The sequence below is a fragment of the Penaeus japonicus genome, unplaced genomic scaffold (genome assembly GCF_977035675.1).
Source record: "Penaeus japonicus unplaced genomic scaffold, GWHDUDI00000001_assembly GWHDUDI00000037, whole genome shotgun sequence".
NCBI classification, from domain to species: domain Eukaryota; kingdom Metazoa; phylum Arthropoda; class Malacostraca; order Decapoda; family Penaeidae; genus Penaeus; species Penaeus japonicus.
Genome location: NW_028234439.1, coordinates 3318962 through 3330269, shown reverse-complemented (window position 1 = coordinate 3330269; position 11308 = coordinate 3318962). Strand labels below are relative to the sequence as shown.

The 11308-nt window shown below is 36.3% G+C and overlaps 1 protein-coding gene across 5 annotated transcripts in view; it reads right to left on the bottom strand.

The window, feature by feature from the left end:
* Positions 1 to 1239: 1239 nt before the first annotated feature.
* LOC122251483 (uncharacterized) overlaps positions 1240 to 11308 on the bottom strand; it is an 82356-nt gene continuing 72287 nt past the window's right edge. For 4 of the 5 annotated variants that reach the window (XM_086532215.1, XM_086532212.1, XM_086532213.1 and 1 more), the window contains exons 4-5: positions 8017 to 8145; positions 1240 to 6049 (exon numbers count right to left, since the gene is read on the bottom strand). In XM_086532215.1, coding sequence (XP_086388341.1) covers positions 5540 to 6049; positions 8017 to 8145 — 639 coding nt within the window. In that variant the 3' untranslated portion in view covers positions 1240 to 5539. The remainder of the gene's footprint in view (positions 6050 to 8016; positions 8146 to 11308) is intronic. The other variant, XM_086532216.1, reaches the window with a different exon arrangement.

The following is an 11308-nucleotide window of genomic DNA, read 5'->3' as shown; positions in this document are numbered from 1 at the left end:
GACGGCACACAAATACAAAAAGAATAGTTGCTTTTTGTCATCCCCTAAAACAATACTTCTATCACGGTGAGTATAAATAAAAAATATGAGCTGAAATGGACCCTGAACTACAATTTTAGTCAACTTCAGAATTGATAGAGCCTGTGGTATGACAGATATAAGTCTCTACATACAGTAAAACAAACAAAAATGGCATTAGCTCTAAAATGAGTGATTAAAAGGGAGTGGGAAAAATCAAGGTATGTTGCTGAAGCTGCCTCACTCAGAAATAAAACCCATCCTGGAGCCTGGGCGAACAAATCTATCCCCCGTTGGCAAAGGGTTTCTGTTGGACACTCATTACTGGGTAATAATTTTGGACACTAGTTCATTATATCTAGAAAAAAAGGTGCCATTCGAGGCTCTCTCCTACTGGTGCTAGAAGGAAAGTGGTGCCATCTAGGTTTTGGATGTTAGGTTTACTTAATATTTGGGTTACTAGAGTAATTATGACAGCAATTGTCATTATCACTCACTCACTCCTTACTCATAGCACAATAAAGTCGCAAAGTGATCCAAAATTCCTGGACATTATGTAAATATTGATGCCTGTTGTTGGGCTAAAAGTCCTGTGTCGTTTGTGTCATGACACCCATCCACAATGGGTTCATTTTTCAATATCCAGTTTATAGATAATGTTCAATATAACTTCTCTCAAAATACACTATTCATTTTTTTTTCTTTCTTTCTTTCTTCTCTTAAGCAGGTAGTTGTAATTCTATGATCTACCATCATTTGTAACAAATACTGCAGCCTTCTGGGCTATTTGCAACATTTTGATTTTGCTGCAAACCTTTCTTATTTCCCAATATATTAAACATTCAACAGGGAGAAAAGAAAACCTCAGAAATAGCTTTTTGTTTTGAACATTATCCAATCATAACATACATAAATATCCGTGTATCAACAATGGCCAAGTCTCCCTCAGATAGAGTCCTTGACTGCTGATCAATTTCTTCACGAAAGTTCATTCAAAATACCAAAGTTGAAACAAATGCATTAGATTTTTATTAAGACAGGTTAACCCACACAGGACGGGTGGTACAGCATGTGTACCGCGCATTCAAAAGCCCAGTTGCCGGGCGGCACAGTATTGTGCCAGCCATTCAATTGATTTAGGCCTAATAATTCGAACGCCCCGGCATTTGGACATTCAAGGCTAGAATTCCCCCGTCGGGAATGGGTTAAGAAATAACACACTCAAACTTATCAACATTTACTAATGAAAGCTTCCATACAGTATAGAAAATAGGAAGATTACAAGCAATTGATTATTGTTGCATTATAATGAGGGATCACATACTTCATCAACACCTCCAGCTTCATGACAACGGGACAGAAAAGTCACTTTCACCATGAAAGACAATGCGTCGTTAATTTTCATTTTTTCGATAACATGATAAAAACCTAAACTAGCTTGTGATAATGAAATGCTTGTGATTTCTAGTCGTTTGAAATTACAACTGCGTATGATTTAAAAAAAAAACTTATGCATATTACGTTGATTTAGCTATGAATAATACGGCATTCATAGACTCACTGTCGCTTTGAAGATAATCCTAACACCGGATTTTACTATTTCTACCCAATGCCAAGTAGACACGTTACATCTTGAGAAATTTGCCTTCATAATAAAATATATATTTTTGGAATGAATCTCAGTCCAATACAAATCTAATCAGCTCGACCATTAAAATCTTGGCGGACAACGAGTCATATACGGTAATGCAAACTGACTGCTAAACTCACAGGATGAAATACCTAAAAGCTGGCAATAGTTTGTTATAATTATTAATTATTACTAACTTGTTATAACTGGTATGGCTACAATTCATAAATTTCTTAGTGAGAATATTTGGAATAATTTCACCTCAAGGAAAGACCCCTTTTTCCCCTTATAGCACAATGCTAAAACAAAGATCCTATATCCATCCTTTTGTCAGAATAATTTCATTAATCAATACCTGGTAGCTTCTGATAACCTGCCCACAACTCTTCGACATTCTAAGCGACTCTATTGAAAAATTAACCACAAAAAACACAACACACCTGACATTGAGCACATATTCTGATGTGTATCTGAACGGACCAAGACGTCACTTCGCCAAAATCGAAACAACCAGTCCACATTTTTCCTTTAGATCTAATGCTTCTTCAAGTGCAAAAACTACTGATTAATGCATTTTGATAGTTTGGTTAGTGTGGCCAGACTTTTACAGCTCTTCACAATCTAGGTCTTGTCTTTGCAGGCTAAATAAATTACAGTGCAAGACACAAGCCCACATTCAGAATATTTGGTTATTTACTATTTCAACGACTGTAGAAAGCTGGAAAAAAAAATTAAAAAATTCTACAATACTGAATTCACCACTAACTTGAGCCACAATGAGTATTATTGCATTACAATAATCTGAGCAATATACCTAAAAGGAAAAAGAAAAAAAGAAAGACATGAAAACTGGATAAATCATGACCTTACTATATCTCTAATCTGCTCCGACTTTTCCAATTTAGGAGAGAGAAAAAAAAAGAGACAAAAAACAAAAAACAAATAAAGTACATTATTGCAGATGGAAAGGCTACACCAGTATAATGTCATTAGCAAGCGTATGTCTAAGAGAGAGGTAGATCCAGGGCACGAATCAATTTTAATAAGACATTTTATCTGTATCACAAAAATAAAGAATTCCTTTTAATTAAACATGAGCTGCCCTGGATGAATCTCGGCAGCAACACGCAACAGACCTCGGAGAAAATTACTCGTCGATACACAACACCCCCAAGGATCTGCACATATGCAAGCAAGGGCAAATTGCAAGCTACACTTCAGAGAACCAAAAATTAGCACACGTGGTTTGTTACTTGACTAGAAATAAGTGTGGTTTTATACACATTGCGGATGAAATGTACATTAAGAAAAAAGAAAAAAGAAAAAAAGAAAAAGGAGGGGGCATTTGCAACTACTGTATGTAAATGGAGGTGTTACAAAAGAATACATACCTGTGGTTAACGGATATCAGCAATACGTGAATTTTTAAAACAGTGTACATGATATAATACTTGCATGATTAGCAGCTCTTGGGTTTACTCTTTTGCAATCTAACCAACACTATAGTTTTGCTTTTATTTATGCAGTGCTTCCTTCCTGTAATGAACCTTGAAGTCAATTTCACTATGTAATAAGTGAAATAACAATATGATAAAAAAAAAACACAAACAAAAACACATGTAGGTATGAATACATACATACATACATGTATATGTATATGTGTATATGTATATATATGTGTATGTGTGTGTGTGTGTGTGTGTGTGTGTGTGTGTGTGTGTGTGTGTGTGTGTGTGTGTGTGTGTGTGTGTGTGTGTGTGTGTGTGTGTGTGTGTGTGTGTGTGTGTGTGTGTGTGTGTGTGTGTGTGTGTGTGTGTGTGTGTGTGTGTGTGTGTGTGTGTGTGTGTGTGTGTGTATAAAACTTTACATAAAGCTGCCCATTTCAATGTTATCTGCTATTATGTAACCAAGTCAATTAAGCTGCAAGACTATGAGAGTGAAGAATCATTTGAAATGGCACAGATTATGGAGACCATGATGCAATAAGTCAACATAATGTGCTCTTCAACACTTCATAAAGAACTAACTACACCATCCCATCTGACTTCTTACTGCAAGGATGCACTGCACTCTATACATAAAATACAATTTGTGCTTGGTCAAATACCCATAGAATCAGGTACAACAAAAAATATCCCTACATTCTGAGGTATTGACAAAACTAGTGTATTTACAGAACTTTGGCACAAAACAGAATGTTACGTGACTTTCCATTTCAAAGAAAATCAAAAACTTCAATTTTTAAAAATTCCTTTTTCCACTAAAATTACTCTATGAAAATAACTTACATTCATAATATTGGATTCTTCATATTTGTTTTGAAAAATGCAAAAAACTTTGTCTTCATTTGTACTTGGAAAACCTTTGATAAATGCAAACTTTTCCTCAAGAATCAAGAGGACAAAATGAAGACAAGAATTTCAGACATAATGGGAAAATCAAAACCTAAGCAACAGCCGTAGACATTTTGCTTTCCTGGTTGAGAATCCAAGGGAACAGCAGCGCTGGTTGTTCACCATTTTACCAGAAAAGTATAGAGGATAAGAATATAAAACAAAGCTCATTCTCAACTGTCTGCAGCTCTCAAGTGAAATCAAGTCAATAAACTTAAAGCACCATGCAACATCTTATAAAAAAATAGATAGCTACCTAAAACTAACTGAGACTTCAAACGAAAAGACCTTACTCTAGTAGAGCACCGGTGATCAAAAAGTGAGTGAAGACAACAGCCCATCTTACTTCTGGACTTGAAACTTTTAGCACAATGTAGAGATATGTAAGCAATACATAGTGTTGAGATTAAATAAATACTGATTTATAGTATTCAGCTGCAACCTGTGCCAGAACACCAGAACAGGACTTATGATACTTGGATTAAACACAGGTTATGCACTGTGTGTGTAGATCAATTATCTGTCTATTCTTAGGACTATTCTTAGAACTCACGCCTACAAAAGTGTTGGTAAAACCTGTAGTTGATGTACCTAAAGTAATAACTAATTCCTGAAATAATCTGAACCTGCCTACTCCATGGGCTGTCATCCAATGGAAGGAAAGTAAGCAATGCTGTCAGGAGTTTAAAAATAACCTTTTCAAATACATCTGTTGTCTTGAATACATCTGGATTGCTCCATAGATTTAATTTCCCTAAATCACTTCCAATGAACAGTGATAATAATAGCTATAAGGAGCAAGTATTGTAAATCTTCCATACTTGTACACAAATGTTAACATGCATACATTATCAGACTAATTCTGATGTCATTGTCTCCCTGACGAAGATTATTATTATCTTGGGACACAAGAATCGTAACGAAACAAGACTTGGGTCAATTCGGGTATCAAAAAATAAAATGTTCCTAGAAATTAATAATACACTTTCATGTTGCACATAATATAAAATGCCCAAATGCAATTCTTGTCAATCTGTAGCACGAGATTATTCACTTCAAAGTGCAGATCAATCAGTTTCACTAGAAAGCGGATTTTCAATTCTAAGTATAATACTGAATATCATTACAAAGAAACTGGAGCAATGAGATCACTAACGACATGACAAGAATTGCACGTATCACTTAAATTGGACCCATAAGACACTTTCCTGCACTCTTTTTCTCCTTTTTTTTTTATATCTCTGCAGGGTGAAGAGGAATGTCTTAATTCTAGCTAATACAGCACTCACCCTTCTTCAAAGAAATGCACTTCTCATGACGCTTTTTAAGCCACACCTTTTCCTTTCACTTTCCAAAGCAAATATGGAGATGCTTTCAATTTAAAAATACTATAAAATGATTAAAAACAAACGCTTCATCCAGACTAGACTATCAATCACATTACACCGTTCAACTTCAAAAGTACAAACTCATTCACCTTTTTCCTAACAAGTCAAACTCATTCTAATACTGTGCAGTCGCTCATTTCCTCCGCGTCGCTCTTCTTCCGTCCAACCTCTGTTTCTTCTACCTGCATTGGCATCCTCACCACCGTTTTCTCATAAATGGGATTCTGGAAAGTGTCGAATTTGCGCCCTAGCCCCAGGCGAACGGGATATCTCTTGCGGTAAATGACAATGGATGTGATGACAACTATGATGAAGAGAACAAGGCCTGCTGCTCCAATGATAATGTACATGGTTATGTCATCTTCTAGGGAGATATCGAGCAATCCTGTAAAAATGCCGAGCTGGTTATCACCTTCGTCTTCTTGATCTTCCGTCGAGTTTGTCATCGTCGGCAGGTTGGTCATTTCCATCTCGTACTCGTCCAAGTCCCCCGAGGAACGGTTGGTCAACATCTCATGATATGCATCCGTGTCGTAGCTCTCGTACAGATCTTTGGCGTCCGTTTCCTTGTCGTAATCTTCCTCGTCTTTGATGTCTTGTTCTGGGAATAACGTTCCTGGCTGGAAAAAAAAAGGAGAAAAAAAAGAAAGAAAGAAGTCAATAAAGATTGGGGGAAGGACTGACAAAAAAACAATATGAAAGGGCTTTTGGATAACAGAGGAGAAGGAACAAGTTGTCCCGTTTCTGAAAAGTTAACAAGGCGATGAATGTGAAGAATTAGCTGTGACAGCTGTAGAAAAAATATAAATAAGGATGAATAATCTGACAGTCCACGAGGTGAAAATATTGTGTTTCAATTAAATCCTCTTCTGAAGTACATGTCTTACAAATACATACGTAATTCTGATGATGATTTAATCAAAATACCACCACATTTGCATCTCTTACATGAGGATATCATTCTTACCCATTTATACCTTTCTCTATTGAGGAATTTGAAATTCAATATATGAAAAAAATGGGAATGTGGGGGGGAGGGGGTTGAGTACAAAAGATAACAAAACGGCTCAAAACACTTGGCAATGAAAGAAGCAGAAGCATCAAAAGGCACAAAATGCAAGCAGACTCTAAAAGTGTGCATTAAATGATTTCTACATAATGCCACACAAACCAAAGAGACTAACTAAAAATCAGAACCAACAAGACTTGACAGAAAGAAAGGACACTTCAACACACAAACACACAGCAGCAGCAAACAAAATTAGATACAGTATCAGCAATATTTCAATTGGTTAGTGTAGGCCCAGAAAATCATAGAACAATGAGTGTCCACACCACCCTATAATTTGTGGAAAACAGGCAGCCTTCTGTCTGGGTTTGTTATTACTCCATCTGCATGTCTGCTGATCCTCAATGAAAAAGAAAGGGGAAAGTGATAGATATTTTCGTGAAGAGTAAATGAAGAGCCCTGATTTCATATCAACTAGTGCAAGCTATCTGCTGAAGTGTAGTTGGAAGAAGGTGCTTGCAAATTGCAGGCTATAATTTTTTTTTTTTTTTACATGATTCAGTATAGACAAAAATGTCATACACTGTGGTGCATAATTGTGATTTAGTAAAGCAATATTTCAACTTCTTGTTTAGGCCTTGTGAAAAACACAAGGTCAAGACAGTTAATGCTCTTGTTACAACAAAAAGGTATCCTTGTATTCTGCAAAGAAATGCTGTAAAAGATTTGTGCAAACGATGCATATCAATGAAAATCATATCCATACAGACTACTTTACGTACTCTCTACATTCAACTAAATGACTCACTACTTGTATTACGTGGCAAATGAAAGGCGGAACATTTAGTAAATTGCAAGTAAGTATACATGAAAGTGTGTAGAGTATACTGGTTAAAGGCCTACCATGCTTTCTAGTCTGTTGTAAAAAGCTTTTTGATAATGACAGCTTTACAAATTAACTTCTATCATTAATTTCCTAGTGCTATTAAGGAACTTTACAATAACAACTCCATAATTCAGCATTACATTATGTGTAGCTATATAGCTATATATACATTTTTCAATCTCATGAAGATTCACTGCTTTGCCTAATTTTGATCAATATACGGTATCTCTAACTGTACATTTAACTGTACTATTCTTCACAAAAAGGGAGGCATATGTGTATGAATGTTTTATGATATGTTTTTCCAATACACTTTCATCAAGCCCATTCCAAGACTAGATAAAACACTCTCCAACACACAAAACACGTTTACAAAAACACGTAACACATACAAAAAATTATCTGTACATCTCCGCTCTAAAATGGCTTTCAAAGCCACATGATGTTTGGAATCTCGGCAAAATTTGGCCCCTTCTGTGCTGAATCATGGAGGTTTTACTGTATCAAGCAAACCAACTTTGTTTCAGGCAATGGTCAGGGTAATCACTCAGCCATACAAAGTGAACCACTGTGTAGTGTGTTTACTGTTTATTGTTTATCTCTGTGTGTCTTTACTGAAGCCATACAATAAGTTGTTCACTCGCTGTTGGTCCGTTGTTTTCATCATACTGAGCCGGCGAGGATGCACTCACCATCTTTCCGTGCGGTTCACTGTCGGGAGCAGATATCAGGATTGTGCCATTCTCTGAGGTCAAACTACTGCCATTCACACTGTCCGAAATTTCTACTGATCCCATTGGGGCATCAGACATCAGTTTATCCTGAAATGTATCAAAACTTGAAAATCTTTACCTCTCTTCAAAAATGTGTTGAGGGCCTAAATTCCAAAGGGGGAGAGAGGGGCTGAGGGGGGGGGGGGTGGCGGCGCTGTTCAGGGTGGGAGGCAGGGAAGGTAGAGGGTACTTGGGTGGTGGCGGATTCACTGCGGATCTTTTTTCAAACACAAAGATGGTTAATTGCACACACAGCCACAAAAAAAAAGGAGTATCATGCACTGTACGATCTGAAAGACCTTGAAGAGAAAACATAAGCACAGAGGTCAAAAGGAGATCTAAACAGAACACATTCCAAGCTTTGTGCGACATCCCAGCGACCCACACACAAGCATATATATATTTTTTTTGTACAACACCCGTTAAATTCTCTAGTATCTAATCTGGTTATGTGACAATTCAGTCAATTACAAACACACATTGTTGTTATATATTTACTCATATCTATATAATATATATGTACATGTATATGCACATTTTTATGTATGTATGTATGTATGTATGTATGAAAGAATATGAGTGAGTCACAGTGTGACAGTGACAGTGCTTCATCTTAGTTTGAATACATGACCAGAGTGGTTGTCAATGAGTTTCATCAGATTCACAGATATTCAATTCTTTCTTCTATTCATGATTTCAATTATCAAAAACACTTGTAGTTCTGTTTCTAGACCTTCACATAATCCTTTCAAGCTGAGCTTCATTATGTTAAAGGATATATTACTTTTTCTAAACACAAATGATTAGAATTAAAAATATCACAGTAGTGATATATGAATTACAGATATTTCCTCTTCTGAAGACAGAAAGGGGCATTCTAAAAATTACAGATAGCCTCCTTTAAAAAAAAATTAGGCGAGAATCAGTTTTTGGCACATAGAGCCTTTTAACCCAATCCCGACGGGCCCAGCGATGAGTGGAAACCCCCTATGCCGGGCCTATGCAATATTGCATTGGGAACGTCAAACATGTATGACGGCATTTAGCTGTGTCACACAGGTGTGACGCACAGTCGCCATAGGGTTAATACATTTCTCGTATTTTTCCTTTTCTATTTTTCTAACTAACCTGCAACTCACATTTAATTTTTTCAGTTATAAATCCTAGAAATATCAGTGGATCTTACTGTCTAATGTAAATAAACAAAATGATTCTAAAAAAAATCGAAAATTGGTATTTCTAGCAAATCACATTTCTCTAAAAAGTTTCACAAGGAACAAAGTTTCATTGAGCTTTTCAACCTGCTATCAAAAATATTGTCATTCTGCAAAAAGTAATACTCCCACTATATAAACATTACATAAAGCTACTTAGTCCTACAACCAATCACACGCTGCACTGGAAATCCATCAGAAGCGGCAATCAACCATGCTATAGTTCACAGCTCTTCCTAAACAGGTCTGTGTGGAAGCCAAAAGGAATTACACATGTCCTCGTTCATTATTGCTGATTGGCTGTTGAAGGATCATATGCCCAGAGGGTAACAGCTACAACACCATCCTCCAGACTACTCAGACAGGATGAGGATCTTTTAAATAAATGTGTTTCAAGTTTATGATCCTGGAATTTCAAAGAGTCACACACTCACTATTAACCGGTTGTCAACCTCACTACTGCTGTCTTCTGTCTGCCTGTGGCTTACAGATATGAGCTGGAGAAATGGAATGCGCTTTCATCTTTAACTGGCGGCGTGTGTTGTAGCTCGCCAGACTCTAGTACCACAATTAGCCCCTATTATGCCCATTATTGAATCCAATGAATACCTACTTAATCAATTATGAGTCATATTGAACGTTAGAAGTAAGTACTGTTTATCCTAATGCTCCTTCTGTATGTGTGTTACAATAGGTAAAAGAGAAAGGACAGTTAAAAGTATGAATATCTGAATTTCTCAAAATCATTTAGCAAATTAGGTTATTATGCAAGTTTTCACCCAATAGAGCTCTATTTGGACACCTTTAAAAAAAATTCCTATGCTATTAACGTGAATGTATTGCATAAGCTGAAAAGAGAATCTCATATAATCTCATAAAAGACGTTTAACTGCTAAAGACACACCTGGCTGGCCTTTAGCCTGCTTTTATGAATGGGATGAATGTAGCATGTACTGATATATCTTCCAGTCACTCCCCTCACATCATCCCCATACGCTCATTCCCCTTGTGGGACCTCCTCTCCATGACCTAATCTATTGCAGTCATGTTTTGATATTCCATGTGCAATAAGTATTTAAATATATGAAAATGAAAAATACATTTTCTGGCGTGTGAAAAATTGCCACGGTAAAACTTGGTAAATCGGGCCTTCTTTGCAGCTGGGGAGTTGGACAAGCTGGAGGATTTGCGGTCATTCTTACTTTTGGTGATGAAAAACATCATGAAACTTAATTTAATGATATGGAAGCGATATGGTCTTTCAGCCATCCTGCTGAAGATTTGTTATGCCTAAACTACTCCTGGCATATATGCATATGATGGTGCACCACCATCACCACGCAAATATTTGGGATTAAGTTACTGCAATTTATAATAATTTTCTATATCATCAAAATAATTTAAAGGAGGGAGGAGGAAACCAAAATGGCAATGGAAACTGATCACAGGCTGATTTTGGCTGGCAGCTTATGGATTAAATCTTTTTTGTGTATAAGGAACTTGTAACTTTTGACTGTCATTTTTTAGCATATTTTTTTTTCCAATTTAGAGTTAGCATGTGAGAAAAATGCTTGAAGATACTTGTTCTATTGTGAAATTTAGATCCTGAAAAAGTAGGTGTCCAAACAAAGCACAATGCAAAATGAAATTGCTAAATGGTAGTCAAAACTTCCATAAACAATTCTGATGAAAAAAATGTCACTTCTTGCATACTGGTAGTACTTGACTTTTCCAGTTTCAAATTTGTTTCTCAATAAAAAAAAAATCCCTGCCTACCGTTTCTCTGTCAAAACTTTAGAGAAATAAAATGCAAGAATAGTACTTTTCCTAAAGATAGTGCTATGTCTATACATTCTTTTTTACTTTAAGGGCAGTGAATGTGGGAGTCAAGTTATGGTTCCATTTATTAGGCAGTAGGAACGAAAATAGAAAAAAAAGGTGTTTGGATATTCTCATCAATATGCAGGTAACGATGTCCCTTGCTAACACAATACTGA